The sequence below is a fragment of the Haliotis rubra genome, unplaced genomic scaffold (assembly GCF_003918875.1).
Source record: "Haliotis rubra isolate DU_JTF1 unplaced genomic scaffold, ASM391887v1 Scf211, whole genome shotgun sequence".
Lineage (NCBI taxonomy): Eukaryota > Metazoa > Mollusca > Gastropoda > Lepetellida > Haliotidae > Haliotis > Haliotis rubra.
Window position 1 is genome coordinate 1,383,275 of NW_025766126.1, and position 20,388 is coordinate 1,403,662.

Here is a 20,388-nt window from a genome sequence, read left to right on the forward strand (position 1 = left end):
AAGTACTGAAAACATTAATTAGTTAAATATATACTTTTTTCATACTGAGTGTAGAAACCCTGTTTTGGATGAACATATATATTTGCACTCCAAAATAGCATGCAATAAATCGTGTGCATTCATATGCATTACAAATTCATCCACTTTTTTCCAGGAATCTGATACCAATAATGCCATACATAAATCACGCCACGTCCTAGATGATTATCTGGGATTAACTTCACTCACCTCGACTTTCTGAAATACTCCTCTACATCCCCATCAGAATAATTCACAACCAGTCTGCCGAGCCTGTCGTGCTGCTGAAACATACATAGATCACGTAACCATATTGATAATCAATATTAGGACAGGTAAAACACAGGTAATGCCAGTTTCATAATCATTGCCACTGGCTGTAACTATCTCACATAATAAATGTAAAATGATGATATGACACAAAGTATATTCCCATTCAGTGTTGATTCCAAATTATTTATGTATTCCATAATAAATTAACTCAGTTCTTCACCTAGATTACAGATGGATGGAATGCAAAAATATCATAGAAAATATTCCTTTAAATACCAAAAGTAATGATGAAACTATACATCACCCACTGATTCGATACAAATCTTGATTTCACAGTATCCAAGTTTTTCCAAAGTTCTTGCTTCAATTCCAAGCATTAAATGATTTAATCCACAAACTTATAGCCACCATGTCTCTCCTGGCATGAGTTTCAAAACCTGATATGCAAGAATTTTTGCTTTGACATGGCATGTGTGGAATTTCGTAGTGCACATGTACACTATCCCCACCGTACAGACTGCACGCAGTGCCGCATCCCATGCTATGGGTTGCCATTTGTATCACTACCTGAAGTATATCATAAGGCTCTAATATTGCACAAGAATTCTGTACAATGGTTTAAAGTATTGAAAGTATGTTTTGTAGTATATTAACACTTCTAAAGTGAAAACAGAAACTTGAATGTGTATGGAATTAGAGTTGTCTGCTCTTTTACAATCCTCTTTAGCTTTTGTGCCACCATATTATCTGAGACACTAAACTAGACACTGGGTACACTACAGGTGTTTCACAAACTTTTGATGACAAAAAATAATACTTGACTTGAAATTTACAGCAAAATATAATGCATTATAAAAAAGAGAAAATGCAAACAATTTTGTAAAAGAACATTAGAAATCCTCAGTACACAAGATATAAATTCCCAAACTAAACATTTATGACAAGGTTAAGAGTGCCCTGAGACTGTGATAGCTGGAGGGAAGTTTACTTACATGAAGAGAGAAATTCACCACTTCATATGTCTGCACAATGCCACAGTGTAGTACCCAAATCCCTGCAGGTGCCCTTTCATGAACTCTGACCTCTAGTTGCTCGGAAACAGAATCAACTGAAAAAACAAAGTGGAATAGGTCCCATCTCTTGTAAGTTGAAACAGACTTTGGTAAACAAGAAAGGCGAGCAATGCCCCCTTTCTGCCATCAGTTGAGGGTCTTTCAAGTTAAATATCTCTCAGTGCTCTGAACAATGGACTCCACCCAAAGATAGAATTACAAAGTTCAGATTTCTAACGTGAAAACGTACACCTCCGCCCACAATCGTGAGTCATCACTACTTAATCCAGTCACAAAAACACTGCACACATTCCGGGATGAGTGATCATTCATAGTACTACAATGATCCTAGATCCATATTAAAAAGGCATAATAATGAACTGGGAACAGGTTGCATTTACTGTTCTGTCTTTTTGTCATGTGACTCAATGTGTTGTACATGATGCACACTACAAATATTATTTCTTTACATGCTGTTTCAGAAAAATTAATTAAACATTTATGCTGCTAAAAACGTTTAAATGTTAAATTTTTCTGAAAAGAGGACATCAGTAGGACTTCCATTCTTATTTTGTTCTCAAACAGCAGTGATGCAGGAGTACTACTTCATATAATTCTCCCACCAACAATACCAACAAACACACCAAGGCACCAAGTGAGCTTGGCATCTTAATACAATGTCACTTGTCAAACGTTCTATTTCATGGATAATAGCAAAAGTGTCATCTGATGCAAGGAAATTGGAAAAATCTTCTTTTTTTTATTGGCAACAAAAACGACTGATATGTGGGATTTAAAGTGATATGCTGAAGCCTTGGAAACCTTCCTTAACTTAGCCTTGAAGATATACATTTTTGCCTTTCCCCCACCTATGTTCGTAAAAATAATTTTTAATTAATGAGGTAATTTATACATGAACCTTTTTCTAAATAACAAGATTCACTTTTTCTCGACCTATGTAGGATAAACAATATTTTTTAATTTATAGGAAGTAATATATTGACCGTGACTTTTTCTCCCACAAAGATAGAATAGAATAGAATAGAATAGAATAATACTTTAATGCCTTTTCAGGAATTTGTGTTACATCAGCAGAGCTACTGACACATTAGAGAGATACCAAACATATTTACATAAATTCTTTGATTTAGGCATCTTCACATTTGTTTAAGAGAGATATGGTACTTGGAATAAAGGATGTACGGGCTCTCTTAGTTTTCACAATTGGAACTTTGTATCTGCAGCCTGAAGGGAGAAGGTTGTATTCCGAATTTAAGTAGTGAGTACGGTCAGATATGATTTTGACAGCTTGATTCACGATTTGCCGCTCATATATTGATGATAACTTGAAGCAAAGCGAAGCATGGTTTCCATAAGCAGATAAAGCCCCCAAAGATGTGTGTATTATACAGAAGGAAATGTGTTAACATTAAAGTAAGAACAAATTACATCATTGATTTTGTTTTACAAAAATAACAGTAGTTTAATTTCTTATTCAATAATCTGGTCTCAAAGTTTTCAGCACATTTCTCATTTGAGTTGCTGTATTTTTTTTAAAGTATATTGCTGAATATTCTAAAACAGAAGGCAGAAAACTGAGATTCTGAACTTCCATGGACTCCGAAATGATGTAATGCCTTCCTACTTTACTGCATTAGATGCTTGAGCGAAGTGAAAACAAACTCATCATCGTTTCTTCCCCTACTCCGCATGTTTTTGGTACTTTTCCTAATCAATGACTTAAAGCATGTATTAGTGTTTTGCATAGGCTTGTCCTGATTTTGCAACTTTCTTATAAAAATCGACACAGAAGCGTTCACCATGAAACTGAATCCTATTCTAATTCATCACAGAAGAAAATGAATAAACACAAAAGAAAACCAAATAAATCAACAGCGCAGCCCATCAATGATAATGAAGCATGGCGCAGCAGTCTACCAATCAGACCCCTAACTACATCAGCCTTCAAGGTCGGCAAGAAAGGAGTCTTCCCCACCACACATTGCACAAGTCTCCTTATTCAAGCCTCATGAAATTCCACTGACCCGAAATTGGCAGATGTAGATTTTGGCTTGTAAGGTTTCAGTGGCAGAGACTATCTTCATTCATAATTCCTCTCCCCTCACAGGAAGAAGGGCTGAGCCAGGGAGATTGACTTTCAAGTTGTTTATTCAAAAAATACTTTTCCAGTCCAGAAAAGTCATGTGTGAAGTGGTTAGAATCTTCACGAGCTGTCAACTGTGTAGAGACATCAATGTTATCGCTGTGTTTTCCCAACACATTTCATCACAAATATGCACTATTGTGATTTGATGGCAGCTGACCGTATATGGGAGTAAATGTCCAGCTGAATCGCCTCCCTCTGTGGTGTAGATAGAAGCTGAGTCAGTATGACCTGCCTCCATGTCAAACATGACATGCATTCATTGGGATGGTTTCCACCGCTAGATGAAGGTTCCTTATTCACTGATGCTGAATGCTCTCATTTGTGTCATCAATTGAAGCGATCAGGGAGACTTGGGTTCAGGGAGAAAATGAGAATAAATAGGCTCACATACATTGGCCTTTAATTTCTGATGATTTGGTTCAGGGATTATTATTTTTATAAACATTAATGGTCTTGTTCCTATTTTCTCTTTTTATATGAATGCTCTGATAACAGTTCCATTCCCAAAAAAACTAAAAAGGGAGGGGGTGGGGGTAGAAAATGGATTAATGGATTATTACGGAAGCAGTGCACAAATTTTACCTGTGGTACAAAAGGGAAAGGGGGAGGAAGCAAGAGAGAGAGAGAGAGAGAGAGAGAGAGAGAGAGAGAGAGAGAGAGAGAGAGAGAGAGAGAGAGAGAGAGAGAGAGAGAGAGAGAGAGAGAGAGAGAGAGAGAGAGAGAGAGAGAATTGGATTGTTAAAAGGGCAGTGCACAAATTTTAGCTGTGGTACAAGGGTAAAGGGGGAAGGGGGCAGAACCTGGCTTGATCAAGGAGTAGTGTACACATTTTACCTGTGGGACAAGGGTTGAGGGGCATGGGGGAGGGGATGTGGTGATGGGTAGGTGTTTGATAGCATGGTAGGGGGCAGGAAGTGGATTGCTTAAGGAGCAGTGCTCACATTCCACCTGTGATACAAGGGATGAGGGTAGGGGATGGAGAGCGGACAGATGATGGGGGAGGGGGACAGGTAAGTAGAAAGGGGGAGTGAAAGTGGAGGTTCACACTGTACAAAGATGTGGGTGGTATAAAGTGTTTACACAGGACACCCTCTCCAACATGGGGACACCTCATACTCTGACATTCCCCTTCTATATCAATCTGGCCTCTCAGGCCTTGCCATCCTCTACACAAGCATTTGCTCATTATGAAAGGTGTATGGGTGTGACAGAGATTTATAATTCTCTTACCTTTTATAGAAACTAGCTATAGAGATGTGTCATAGCATAACGTTTGGAAGAATTTGTTTCCTTATTTGGATATGTTTTTTATTTTTAGGCCAGACCAATTTTATTTTTTGTTTTACGGATCAAGAATAGGAAAAAAAATAAATTAATTTTCCCCGCTCAAAAAATAAATCCTAATGTTTTCATTGGCCTAAAACGTAAACTTACAAGAAAAAGTTTTGTTGATTGTCTTTTGCCCCATAAACACTTCATAAATTGCCAACAGTAAAATACTTTTAATATTTAGAAGGAATATTACTTTGACTGGTGATTTTATTTTATTTTTTTCCCCCTCTTGCCTTTAGGTTTTCTGAGGACAAAAATTCGTAAAACAAGAAATAAAATTGGTCTGGCCTTAAGTAAAAATTGGACTTAAACATTCAAGTGAGTGAGTGAATATCTATGTCACCTATGCTCGCATGCAGCTATGAAAGTCACCAAGCTGTATAGAAAACAGATGCACCAACAATGGAGTCTTTATTGTTAAACTCTTTGGACACTTCATTCTTGCCTTGGCCCGACTGGACCACGGATGATTCCAACTAAGCTGGTCTTACAGGTAACCAAGTGGACAGTAAGCTGCTTCATGGTCCTTGATCAAAACATCAATCACAGAATTGTCTAGTTCAGATTCAGTTATCTACTGGTCAACGTCATCTTGAGTTGAGTTGGGTTCAACACCTCTTGGAACAGTTACATCACAGCATGCCAGCTCTGTGTGGAGAAGAGGCTGTGGTGATTGGAGATCCTAGACGCTGCCACTTAGTGAACACTATGGTGGCAAACCTGGACTCAGGCATACAACTCTTTCCACTAGCTTTAACAATGAGGATAACTGTCTACCCCAGTTTCTCAAAGCTAACAAATTTCCCATAAGACCTTACTATACAAAAAACAGTCTGCAATACTTCAGCCATATAAGAAGACACCCAAATAACTGAGCCCAAGGCACACAAACTAATGGTTGATAGCATCAACAAACCTCAATGACTTCAGGGGAGATCACACCTAACCACTAGATCTTCACTTTAGCTGAACCCGTGAAGGTCCGGGTTAGAATATTGATCTTCAGTAACCCATGCTTGTCATAAGAGGCTGACTAACGGGATCGGGTGGTCAGGCTCACTGACTGGTTTGACACATGTCATAGTGCTCCAGTTGCGTAGATCGATGCTCATGTTGTTGATCCCTGGATTGCCTGGTTCTAACTCAATTATTTACAGACCGACATTTTATTGTTGGAATATTGCTGAGTGCGGCATTAAACAACAAACCAACCAATCACCTTAGCTGACACTAAGTACAGGGTAGTGCGGGTCTCCTGCCTTAGAGTCCCTGAAGGACTGTTAATGTACACTTTGTCAGACACACTGACCAATACAATTATTTAAAGTCATTTCTCAGAGGCGGACTCATTGCAACAAATTGGCTTTATAGAATATATCCCCTTGTGGTTAGTCAGGCTTGGTTGTCCACGGTATGAAGAACACCCACAGTTGTGTAGAGACTACCATGGAACACTCTTCCCAGAATCATCATGAGACTTTCTTGGGGAAATTTGTTGAAAACAATTGATAACAATTATTACAAATTTGTGACTAAATCTTATAATGTTTATCTCCTCTTTCAGATGAAATAATATTTTATCTTGACTGATAAAATAGTTTCTCACTTCTAATTTTCACACCCGTGAAGGTCCGGGTTAGAATTGATCTTCAGTAACCCATGCTTGTCATAAGAGGCGACTAACGGGATTGGGTGGTCAGGCTTGCTGACTTGGTTGACACATGTCATCAGTTCCCAATTGCACAGGTCGATGCTCATGCTGTTGATCACTGGATTGTCTGATCCAGACTCGATTATTTACAGACCATATAGCTGGAATATTGCTGAGTGCAGCAAAAAACTAAACTCACTCACTCACTCATCCTAATTCTCCCTCATCGACAACACTCAACAGTTGGTTCAGCATAACCTAATTTGTTATGTAAATGACTGCAATTCTGCTTGGCATTAGGATACGTTGAACATCACGTAAACAGGCACTGTTATTTCCATCTCTGTACTTACTCACTCATCCTAAAAACAGTAGAATGTCCTCATGAACTTGTTTTTTATGTTGTGTTTGATAAACAATTCAAAACGTGTTATTAAAACCAGACCACTTTAAGACCCCTAAATACTTCATTTCAACTTATAATCTCATTGTTGCTTTCTTTCTAGAAGTGTTGTCACTGACAAATTGTTTTTACCTGATTTCCTTTAATAAATGCTGATGTGAACATTGAACCATTAAACATTGAACATCAAACTCTAAGGAGGAAGTCAGATATCCTGAAATATATTTAACTTTCATGATATAAAAAAGTGGTGTTCGAACACAAACAAAACTTGATGCAAATAATTCTCTGAAAAAAATAAACACTTTGAAAAGGCCAAAGGATTTATGATATTGCTCACACACTTACTAAAGAAAACATGGTATTAGCAAATAGTCATGGCTTTCAGCGCGAAAATGAATCTGGCTGATGCCATTGTTGTCTCATGAATTCCACTCTCTTTTTACAGCAATCTCGATTTCTATAATGTTTTCAAACCCCTGGCATAAATCACGCTCCTGTTAACGTTTATAAATGCATTCTGTCCAGGTCCCGCCATGACATACGTTAAAACGCCATTCACGAGGAGTGTTATCCTAAACCTAATCCCGCTCGGCTCCTAAATGTCCCCATCTTCCTCAGTGGGAAGCGTGCACCACACTTGCCGCCACATACCCACTGCAACAATACAGGTTGCCACAAAACCAATTATAGGCAGGATGAGCTTCGCGCTATTTGTATTGCATGTTGTATGTATCATGCACACACTGACACATGTGGATGAATATATCGTGTCGACGTATCAATTCAGAAGAAAAACTCACCAAGATATTGTGTGTTTTTATAAATATTGCAGAAAATACAAAACATATTTCGTAATAAGTCATGAGACAGCATGAATTCACAAGTTGCCAACACATTACGGTACAATGAGGTCATTCAAGCCTTAGGTCTCCTTTCAAATAAAAAATGAAATATGGAAATAAGAAGGTTTTACAATCGTTTATGAATAAATTTGTTTCAATACAATATGTCATCATGTTTGCCAAGTCAGGCTGGGACAGATACAGTAGACATCATAGACACCAATTATGGACATCAATCAGGGGTAATTTTAGATGACACACAAAGCCAGACATTGTGTTGTGCTGTAGTCAGCAATATTCCAACTACCAGCATCTTTTTCACTTCAACATATCTTAGCAAGGGACTCCAGAAAAGTAACCTCCAGGAATTTTACAGGAAATATAAGGGTCCTTAAAAGTTATGACATAGTGCGGAGCTCTGTAAGATTCAGTAATTACTTTAATCAGAGGATCCTTATATTTCTTAACAAGTGCGTGCGTGAGTGAGTGAGTATGGTTTTATGCTGCTTTTAGCAATATTCCAACATCATGGCGGGGGACACTAGAAATGGGCTTCACACATTGTATCCAAGGGGAATCGAACCTGGGCCTTCGGCACGATGAGTGAACACTTTAACCACTAGCCTACCTCACCACCCATTTTCTTATCAATATATTGGTACAAAAAATATCATTGTGTATCCCTTGGGATGCTATAGTTTTTTGTGTTTGTGTCTATCCTATATTTTTCTGCATAGGGTACGCAAATTTCTGCCTATTGTAAAATCATGCCTTGCAGTACACAAATAATTATATCTGGCTGGTAAAACTTGAGACCGAAAGCATCGAATAGCATCTGAGTCTCTCAGGGTAGGATGACTTGCAATCAGTTGAGTATTCGAACATAACCACCTGATCCAGTTTATGACAAGCAATGGAGCATTGGGGAATTATTCTAACCTGCGTCTCATGAGTGTTACTAATGAGAGTAGTAGGCACAGTAGGCAATTAAGCATGGTCCCCAAATGCCTATTGTAGGCCCCTGCATGCATGGAGTATGAAGACATCAGGAGCTCATACATGTGTGAGGTGTCCTGTGAAATCTCCATCTCATGTTGCCAGTGTTATACTTACCCATATTTCGGATTGTCACTGTAAGATTCACGTAGTAAGTTCCAACATCCTTAAAGACAAACTGGGCCATCGGAATCAATGTTTCTCTTGTCACTTGGCCAGGAAACGTCCATCTGTAGATGAATTCTTTCCTCTTCAATATCTGCCCTGAAACATCAACAAAAGGTGATTGTTAAGCAATGGTTGGAGTTTATTGCGTCTGCTATGAATAAGAATGTAATCCACTGCTAAAAGCAAAATCAGTGCATCTCGACAGATGATATTCGAGTAATGGTTTAAGTCGTATTTTGTTGTGCCCTCAATAAAACCACACTGTTTCAGTGGTATTTTGTTGTGCTCTCAATAAAACAACAATGTTACAGTGGTATTTTGTTGTGCCCTCAATAAAACCACATCGTTTTAGTGGTATTTTGTTTTGTTCTAATAAAACCATGACAAAGATTCACTAATGAAAATCAAACTACTGGATCCAAGGAATTGTTTTAGACACCATAACTTTGATACCAGACTTTATAATTATTGAGACAGTCTGCCACCTTTGTCTTAAAATTGTCAATATCTATCAAAAAGTAGAAATGCAATGCAATGCTGTATTTATTCGTGAAAACATTTCTTCATTGCCCAAGCATCTATTATGCATAGGCCAATCGGACATCTAGGTCAGTATTTCATAATCATATCAGAACGGTAGCTGAATTTACATGGTGTTAGGCAGTGCACATGAACCCAAATGAACCTGCCCATACTAGAAAACTGATTTAATGTGATAAAGTACACTCCACAATTGCTGGTGTCAATTTGATCCACGTAATGATTGTTTGATGAATACCACTGTTTGTCAAACCAGAAGGTCTTCAATACAAATTTGAATGGCATGGTTGTAATGTGGATTAAAGAAAACATTCAGTTTATTTATTCACACGAAAAGACATGAGATCTAAATCTACTTCACTGGCTCTTGCCCTGATTGCCACCTGGGGAGGCCATTTTTCTAATGTTTTTCGAAGACATCGCAGTTCAGGTCGTCTTTGTTCAGACAGATGCCAACATGGGTAATTTCCATTAAGAACTTACAGCACCAAGCTCACCGACTTGTTGTGATAGACATTATATATTTTCTCTGCACAAGCTAGTCAAACATTTTTGATATTTAGGTAACACTCTAATTACCTTCACTCTTGGCAACAAACACTGTTGGCAACTCTTTAATGGCATGACCTTGACGTTGGATTTTGAACCTCTGGACTGGCTTATACACTCTTACTTGCAAGCTGTTGGAAGCATTGGAAATATTGTTGAAAACGTAGACTGTGACATTATAGACACCTGGTGAGGTGAAGTTATAAGCTCTGTAGATGTTTGCACCCGAAGTTGAGTCCAGGTCATAGTTTTGTCGTCCTTCTCCAAAATCAAACTGAACATTAACTTGACATTTGCACGTTGGACGAATGAAAAACAGCCCCTTTTGGTTGACTAGCTGATCTTGTGAGAAAATGTCAACTGACTTGATTTCTTGTTCCACATATATTGGTTGTTCTAAATGGGCAATCATCCTGCTGATATAGTTTGAAGCCATGACACTGATATAATATACCCCATCTTGGTGAAATGAATGGAACACAGTTGATGTCAGGTTTCCATAAGTTTTCTTGCCGGCTGTCATGTCTTTTAAGTTCCATTCAAATGTGACACCACTCCCTGAATCGATGCTGGCGGTACAGGTGATTTCCTGTCCAAGGCGGACATAAATGTATGGGTGACATGTTATTGAGAGACCTGAGATTGCGGTCTGAGCAAGTATTTCTTTAACTGTTGACACAGAATTGATCCTGTTGGAGGCTGTGACTGCCAACTCATACTGCCCTGGCTCTGTGAAATTGTAGAACAGTTGGGCATGGGAGGTGGTGAAGTTATCAACCACTGACTTCTCTCTGTCAAATATTGTCCACACCACGCTCAGGTTCACAGAAGATTTTGTGAAGTGAAGTAGGAACAGTGCAGTCCTGTTGACCATTATGTATTCTTCAAACTGCAATCTGGGTCCTGACAGCTGGTTCTGGATGACGAGCTCCTGCCTCAGAGCCATCTTGAGGTAGCCCACGCTGCTGGAGACGTGGATCTGGGGCATGTAGGTGCCCTCCAGGACGTAGGTGTACTGGAAGATGATGCTGAGGTTGCAGCCCTCACCGTAGCTGGCAGCAAGGCCAAAACCATCAAGTGTAGGGCTACCTTCAAGAACATTCTGGCCGTTCTCTAATGTCCTGTTCTTATGTTCTCTCAAGGACATCTTCTTTTCTTCACCAATCCCAAAGTTGACTCGGAGGAAGGTATGTTGGCGCTCTGTGGTTTCCAGGGTAACCAGAAACGTGACAGGTTCATAAGTTTTGAGGACACCATGGTCTGAGTCTTCATGAAGGTCAAAAGTGACATCACCAAGTCTCTGTTCCATGACAACCTGTCAACAAAGGAAAAAGGTTTTACTATTTGCCGTGTATCTGAGGAAAGTAAACACTGGGATCTTTTTTGCAATGACAATGTATATTAAATAGCAGGGAAGGGAAATGAAGGGACTTAACTCCATAGTCCATCAGTATCGCGACAAAGTGTTGACAATGAAGTCTGCCTCAGCTACAGCAGTGGTTGACAGCATGAGCAACAGCTAATCCACACTGAGGATGATCTATGTTCCCAACAGCTAATCCGGACTGAGGATGACCTATGTTCCCAACAACTAATCCACACTGAGGATGACCTATGTTCCCAACAACTAATCCACACTGAGGATGACCTATGTTCCCAACAACAATCCTGAGGATGACCTATGTTCCCAACAACTAATCCACACTGAGGATGACCTATGTTCCTATGTTCCCAACAACTAATCCACACTGAGGATGACCTATGTTCCCAACAACTAATCCACACTGAGGATGACCTATGTTCCCAACAACTAATCCACACTGAGGATGACCTATGTTCCTAACAACTAATCCACACTGAGGATGACCTATGTTCCTAACAACTAATCCACACTGAGGATGACCTATGTTCTGGCAGCCACTCATCTTCACCACCTGACACAAAGTTCTTAAGACATGCTTTGGGTACTGGGGACCTATTTTGCTCCAGAATCCTAAGCTCCCAATTGTAGGGAAACACAAAACGAACAACAGCACCAACATCAACGTCTTTCAAGAGGAAAACACCATTTACACCAGTTGCAGACAGCTGCCTCAAGCCTTAAGCCCGAACATAAACTCTTGATATCAATAATGGAAAGCTAGTATGTTTTCAGAACATATTAACAGCTTGACAGAGACTGTTTCCTTCACAATGATATATCCACAAAAGATACATATAACATATACTGAGAGAAACAAATAAAGGAACACATCAAAATTCAAGTGCTCCTTTAATATTTTCCAGTGTTCATCACCAGCTTTGAATAGCGCTGTGGGAGGAAACGTGAGAATAAATAAAGGAGCATTGCCATGAAGTGGTGTTCCCTTATTTGTTTCCCTCAGTAGATACAAATTAAAAAACCCATTGAGATCATGTCTTCCTGCTAGCCTCCAACGTTGACAACTCTACTCAGAAATAGAGCTTCCTAGCTTTCTACAATATCCACCAACACCTATTATCAAATTTAAAACGTGACAATAACTTTCAGAAAGACATCAATGCTTGCTTTGAAAAACATGTAACATGAGAAGATGGAACAAACACCTGTAACGTATTTACGTCTCCAACATTATCACTGTTTAGCTGCCCGAAACGACAAAACAGGTAACTCACACATTCAAAACCAGTCCATCTTTTGAACACCCATTGAAATGGACAGCAATATGCTAGCGACAAAGCTTCACGTGACACATACAGCAAATAATATGATTAAACCAGAATATTAATAGCCTCGCATTCACTTCCCCTGTTCTGACGTAATTATAGAGCACTTATGGTTGTAAATACATTCCAAGCTGTAGTAGTGGTCTAAACCTGGAGTGATTGTCCTCTCTAACAAGACACAAGTTTCTCTCCTTCAAGACAAGCTATTAGCAACAGGATGTTTAGCTGGGAGAAATGTCCATTTATTTTCAGAACCTAAGTGCACTGGACACATCAAGCAATGCATTATCTTCCAATAGGAAATAAACAATACCTTTGGCATTAAGAACAGAATTATTTATTTCATGCAAGCATTTTTTGTCATAAAACAAAATTACCAGTGTGCCCTTTTGTACTTGGTGAACTCAATTTTAGCAGTGCACATTGCATTTCAATTTTCTTGTTAATTGGTGCAAATTTTTCAAGATGTGTTCATTAATAGAACCATTATCGAGCATCAATATTTAACCAAGCTGCAGATTGTTCAGATACTGTTGTGTTGAAGGAACTGACAATCCAGCTTCAAACAGATGATAATTGTGCACGCAAGACAAGAGGAAATGTGTTGGAGGAACAGATGAACAAATCAGATTAAGTTCGTTCTTGGGCCTGAGGTACAAAATGTTAAAACGTCTTTTGATTAACTTATTGTTATATTACTAAATATGGTGTCGTTACCATATAAGGGAATCCATGAATCAATGAGTTTCTTGGAAGGTTACAAACACAAAGTATTTCTACTGTTTTCCACCAATTTTTTCAACTTCTGGCTTGTTTTTATTTCAAGCAATATTCCAACAATGTCGCAGTTGGGGACCCATCAATGGGATTTCACACATTGTACTGAAGTGGGGATTCAAAGATAATTCTGCTACATGAACAGTAAATGTTTCTACACAAGGCTACCCACCACCCAGTGTAAAGCATTCAATGCCTGGAGATTTTGTTTGGAACCTTTGTTGAAACCCAGAGGTTTCAATTTTAAAATTCCAGGCAGCACATACTGAATAACACTTTCAGATTTCAAAACACATACTTATCGATACAGTAAATACGTAGAAATATTGGTAATTTTCCATTGTACTCTGTTTCTACACTTGGCCAAACACTTGTGAGAATTGCATGATGTAGGTTTGGAATACTATGACAGTGAGTGAGTGAGTGTGGTTTTAATCTGTTTTCTTAAAAATATTGCAGCAATATGATGGCGTGGGACACCAGAAATGGGCTTCACACATTGTACCCATGTGGGGAATCGAACCCGGTCTTCAGCATGACGAGCAATCATTTTAACCACTAGGCTACCCCACCGCCCCCATGATACAATGACCGCCATATAGCTGAAATATTGCTGAGTGCGGCGTAAAACTAAACTTACTCATGATACAATGAAGAATGTCAGTATGCTTCCATCTATGCAAAAGTAATTATCAAATGCACTATTCCTGTTGCCATGGTATGCTTATCAGGAAACGTGTTCATACACAAAAAAACAGAACAGGGAAGTTACAGGTTTCAATTCGCAATTAACAACCCTTCAACCAAGCTGATTACAACACTCACTCCCATTCTTTTTACAATGGAACTGTGAAAAGGAATCATTTTCTGAAACAGGCACTAGATTCATAAAGCTAATGGAGAAGGCTGTTTTTTTTCTGTGATCATCAATTAATTACAAGATTACATGACTGGACATTCGTTTCCTCCCAGCTGAAATGACTCACGTGATGACGACTGGAAACAAGGCCATAATAAACACAGCACCAGCACATGGCAATTCACTTCCAACTGCTACAATGGGCCTAATGATGCACCAGGCAGCTTCACAGCCCTACAGCAAAAAACTGCTTGATATGACATTTAATACATTACACAGTTTGAGCTTGTCTCTCAATATTTAACGATCTTTAAATCCAGTTGTTCTTCACCACACTTGTTGCTGTTACGGCATAAGTGTGTAGCCATTCTTATGTAGCTGTATAATTAAAGATGGCTTCTTAAGGACTTTGATTTTAAATTTGTCCAACTTTGACAAACATCGATTAAATTACAAATTTGTAGAACAATCTTATTCCCTATGTGTTGTCAGCTAATTGCAGTCATGAAACATATCAAAAGTAGGCCAACAATGGAATAATACTTTGTAATCAAAAAGTTTCGTATAATTAACTTCAGTTAATTAACTACAAGATTTTATCCAAAATTTACAAACAATGTGCAATGGGATTCTTCTCTCTTCTTTTCTTCTCTCAACCTCGAGGTACTATCCATCACAAGAGTAAAACCATACTCAAATCTCTCTTGAACATAGATAACTGACAACCTTTGACTGTATCATGTGCTCATGCTTTCAACCACTGGTTTGGCTGGTCCTGGCATTACTATTTACAGGCAGCAATGACATTCTTACTCATTCTTAGAGTGAGTGAGTGAGTGAGTGAGTGAATGAATGAAGTTTTATACTGCTTTTAGCAATATTCAAGCAATATCTAGGTGGAGGACACCAGAAATGGGCTTTGCACATTGTACCCATGTGGGGAATCGAACCCGAACCCGCTTTAACCACTAGGCTACCCCACCGCCCCTTCTCATTCTTAGAACCGACAACCACTCAAAACTGTGCAACCACAAACTCTTGAAATCATGTCCAACTAAATCAGAGGGTCTTTGAGATATTTCCATATTTCCAGCCATTTTGATCATTTAGTCACAATTCCCATTTTAGTCACTGTAACCAATTATGGTACCAAGGAAACCAAACTCCATGTTCTCCCATACAAACATTTATCAGCTGCTGATACTGTGTGTTGTTATAGAAACAGATTACAAGATTGATTGGGTAATCTGAATGTACCATGATCAACTTTGTGACAGGCACCAATTTCAGATAAACTTGTGTACAGATAAGGAGAATATTACAAATTCATCTCTTGAGAACTATATCTGAGATTTGAAGCTTTGTTCAATACCCATCTTTCCAGCCAAGATGAATGGTAGCTGTCATATTTGACACAGAGATCTTGCTGCTACAAAAGTCAACGCTCGAGTAAACAATAATCACAGCACCAAGATGACTTTGAGGAACGAGGCCCAAAGCACACATAAGATTATTTACTTTAAAAAAAACTACACCCTCGTTACTGCTGTAAATTCTTATATTCGTACTAGTTCTATTTAAACAATGTTTACATTTGATTTTAAGTCCTGAAGTTCCCAACAAGTTCATGATGATTAACACATTCCTCCCAAGTTCATCCAGTCCGACAGTAGCCCTCGTCATCACAAGTATTTACATCCAATACTGAAGAACAAAGACGATATGCACCTAATACATGATACAAGGTAATATACATCCCAGTAACAGTTTAATATAAATATCACACTCCCCCAAACAGCCGACAGCTTGACATTTTCTCTCTTTTCCCTCGCCAAGTACATCTTCAATTTGGCATTTGAGTTGAGCTTTCCCTGCATGCCTTGATGTCTGTGCTGTGTGCACACAAATAGCCCCAGGGTCTCGCACAGCTCCCTGGCAGTTTGTTTTCCTTTCCTCCCCTCCTTCATATCCATGGTACCCCTTCCTTACCCCCCTTATGGCTGTCCCCCTCACATCGTCCCCCATCCTCTGCTGCCTCACCCCCACCCCCTCGTGTCTCACCATATCATCTTCCCACTCACATTATCTTGTACCTGAAATGTTGTCATCTGTAAATATTTAGAGGCAATGAAATATTTGTTGGAATGCAATGATAATTCTTACATAACAGTTTACAAGGTGTTTACTGATATGCTTCTCTTAATCTGTCCTTGGTAAGTTATGTGGAGTGGAGTGTCATGTCGTTTTACATTTGGTGTGATTGGTGTGGTGTGGCATGGTGTAGCATGGTGTGGCATGGTGTAGCATGATGTGGCATGTGGTTTAGTGTCGTGTGGTTAGGCATGGAGTGGTGTGGTGTGGTGAGGCATGGTGTGATTTGGTGTAGTGTGGCATGGTGTGGTGTGGTCTTGTCTCGAGTACGGTGGGATGGGGTATGATACACAAGTGTGTGATGGGGCATTTTGTACTGGTGTGGTGTTGTCTTGTCTGGTGAGACATGGTGTGATGTGGTGAGGCATGGAGTGGTGTGGTGAGGTCTTGGGGCATGAGATACAAGTGTGGTATGGGGTATGGTGTGGCGGTGTGGGGGAGTGTGGCATTTAGTGGCCTGGTTTGGGTGTGGTGTGGCATGGGTGTGGCATGGTGTGGTGTGGCATGGCATGGCATGGCATGGCATGGCATGGCATGGCATACATACATATGCATACCCACAACACCTGGTACAGTATTCACATCCCTACCACCTTGCTGTACATCCATGTACAAGCAAATTGAAACACTACAAAAAATAACACCCCAAAGGTCACCTGCAGTAAACAGCAAACCCAATGGTCCTACATATGACATTAATACCATTGTCATATAATTATTTTCCTGGACGAACTCCGACACAAAGCTTTGTCTGGGCCAGTCCATACAACAATAAATGATCAAGCACCCAGTAAGGGTTTTAGTGTCCACACATTCCTGATAGTGTGTGCCCATATGGCGGCCATCTCACAATGAATCTGGAAAATCTGGGTATATTTGTACAGGAGGAAAGACAACAACATGTTGGCTGACCGATTTCATCAATGGTGTCAATGCTTCATATCACGGACAAGTCTGTCAAAACGGCCACATACGCCTACTTATGAACTTCAGGTTGTCCTTTCTCCATGAATATGGTACTTCAAGACTACCAATTTCTGTTTCTGTGATAAGAAGATTGTGAACACAGACAAAACAAACAGAAGGGATAAATCTGATTAGAGACTGACATTTGGTAGAATCAGCCAAACCATCTCCACTTGTAACAAAAGTATCAAAGACGGTGAAATAAATACGTCTAATTCCGGGGGTACTATCTGTCCTGAAGGAGAATCCTAGACATGGGCTTGGAGTGTGTATATCAGCAAATAGACATGTAAGTACTCACCACGGTGATGTTCTTGTGTAGAGATCCATACTCATTCTGGACAGTCGCGGCGATAACATACACCCCGGTCTTGGTGAACTCATAGTCCTGAAATTAGACATGGGAGGGTCAGTAAAGTCGTCATCATCATCATCATCATCTTCAGCAGCAGCACCATCATCATCATCATCACAATCTTATTCTTCATCATCATCATCTTCTTCTTCACCCTGTTTCAGTTAAATCCTTTGCCACATTTTCTAGTATACCTTGTAAGTGAATCAAATTCCATAGATTTGCTACATCTCTCTTCTAAGTCCTCAATAGCCATGCTCTCTGCATTGAACACTCCTGATGTCAAACCTTCAATTTCTCAACATTTTTGCATGTTATACATCAAACAAAATTATCAGCTGAAGTTGTAACCAACATCATGTATATTTTCAGTATGTACTTTCCCCTACCCCTCCCTTTGAAGCTGAGGATGAGAAACAGAAACAATATGGTCAGCTAGTGCATCTTTGCTGCACGGGACGATGACCAGAGTCAAGACACAAATGACTGAAAACAAAATATTAACATTAATCATGGACATTCCCCAAGAAATAACACTACATGACAACTGTCCAACCTCCCCCATGAGCGGCTACAGTACCAGACATTAAGGTGATACGTACAAGACTACAGGGCCTCTGGGTGATACAGGGGTTGGTTAAACAGTGACTGGGATAACTGGAAGATGATATCTATATTGGTCATTGGCTACTGGGTAATAAATCAAACAAACATTGATGTACAATATTTCCCATGGAGCACAGAAAGACAGAAAGTCAGAACTGCTTCCCCAATGTTTCCTCAGCAGCGGGGATTCCAGAACATGTTCCATCAAGAACATTTCCTGAGATTTCAAGAACTTATTTGGCATATTAATTCCACAGATTACTGGCAAAGTCCGCAAAGGATGTCTAAATACTGGAAGTATGTTATTTGTATTGAGTTATCTGCAATGGAACCCATCACTACGTATAAGAAATTAAATGTTTTCTCCAGAATCCAAGACATAAGGATTACTGATGCCTCACAGAGATCTTATAAACAAATCGCTGCTTCCTAGCCAATTAACCAACACAAGCATAGACTTGGCTTCATGACTAACTAGTAAATGTGTTTAACCAATGAGCAAATTACAAATTATGTTAGTTATTATTCCCCATCTGTATGAGACCAGTGACAATAATGAACACCATCATCACTCTGTAAGTCCAGTCACAATACTTACACATCCTCGCACTCCATCACAGCGTGCTCGATAATGCTAGCAGGCAGTCTGGTCAATTTCACCCAATGCTGCGTCCATTTATCACACAATTTGCCATATTCCACACCATAATGTTCACAAGATATTCAACTACTGTCAATATCAAATCTGGCTCCCAATGACAGAATGGCCCATTAAGATGTGACACTATCGTGTAAATTATGTAATTCGTGATGTTACATCCAGGGGGAATCACAAGCCCTACCATCACACGCGGCCGTGTAATTTAAGGCTTGTTATGTTATCAGCCTTGTTGTAACTTCGGCCAATAAATCCCCGATAAAATCAGACAATCAACCGCCCCAAAACATTGGGTGGAATCTGACATACAGAGGCCCTATCGAGGTTGTGGCAATTTGTCAGATAACTACCTCATCTATACAAAGCATAATGTGAATTAGATATTTGATACAGCACACAATTATGGATCTTTTATTTTAAAATGATCTGGTTCCTTTCTGTCATTTCTTACATTTTCTTATGAAATATACATATCTGGAAATCATTCTTATAAATTATTCATAGTACTTCTAAAACTATTCATGAAAAAAATGCAGTTACAAATCTCTTGTGTTTTTTCACTAAAGATGAACATGAAATCTTATTTAAAAAATCTATTTTTTGTATCTTACTCATTGATTCACCAGTTAAACAAAAATGCTATCAAAGCCTCAGTGAAATGCTGAATTTTATCACTGTTACAGGTGTATGTACCTTCAGTGTAGAAGGCACTTGGCAATGGGTTAGATCAAGGCCCAATTCTGAGGTTTATTGGACAACTTTACTACCTGAGACAATTTATTACCAAACTTGACTTTGCTAAGCTCAATGTTTATGAGTTTGAAACTTATTATCACGGACATTAGCCTAAGTTTGACATGGTTGTGCTGGGAGCTGTAGACACTCTCCCCCATTATCTTCTTTCCCCTGGGAACAGCCACAGAGGACATCTGAAGCAACACCGTGGAACCTGGCTGAGAACCAGCATGAGGTCCACTGTTGACATGTCACCTAAATTTACTCATATTAAAGACAATGTCTCACACCTGTTAAAGAGTGTCAGTCACAACAGCCATGTTGGAATGCTGTTAGTAATTCCTTATGGTGAGTGAGTTTAGTTTTACGCCGCTTTTAGCTCTATTCCAGCAATATCATGGTGGAGGGGGACACCAGAAATGGGCTTCACACATTGTGCCAATGTGGGGAATTTAACCCGGGTCTTCGGCATGACGCTTTTACCACTAGGCTACCCCACCGCCCCAATTCCTTATGGTTGAGGATGTCTTCATGCATTGACATCAACATGTGCAAGAACGCTACACACAGATACATAGATC

General features: G+C 39.4%; 1 protein-coding gene across 3 annotated transcripts in view; it reads right to left on the minus strand.

Moving 5' to 3' along the window:
• Positions 1–20,388, minus strand: part of LOC124276701 (polycystin-1-like) — a 159,965-nt gene that overhangs the window by 32,571 nt on the left and 107,006 nt on the right. For all 3 annotated transcript variants that reach the window (XM_046712348.1, XM_046712347.1, XM_046712346.1), the window contains exons 7-11: positions 17,755–17,841; positions 10,025–11,309; positions 8,855–9,001; positions 1,284–1,399; positions 229–302 (exon numbers count right to left, since the gene is read on the minus strand). In XM_046712348.1, coding sequence (XP_046568304.1) covers positions 229–302; positions 1,284–1,399; positions 8,855–9,001; positions 10,025–11,309; positions 17,755–17,841 — 1,709 coding nt within the window. The remainder of the gene's footprint in view (positions 1–228; positions 303–1,283; positions 1,400–8,854; positions 9,002–10,024; positions 11,310–17,754; positions 17,842–20,388) is intronic.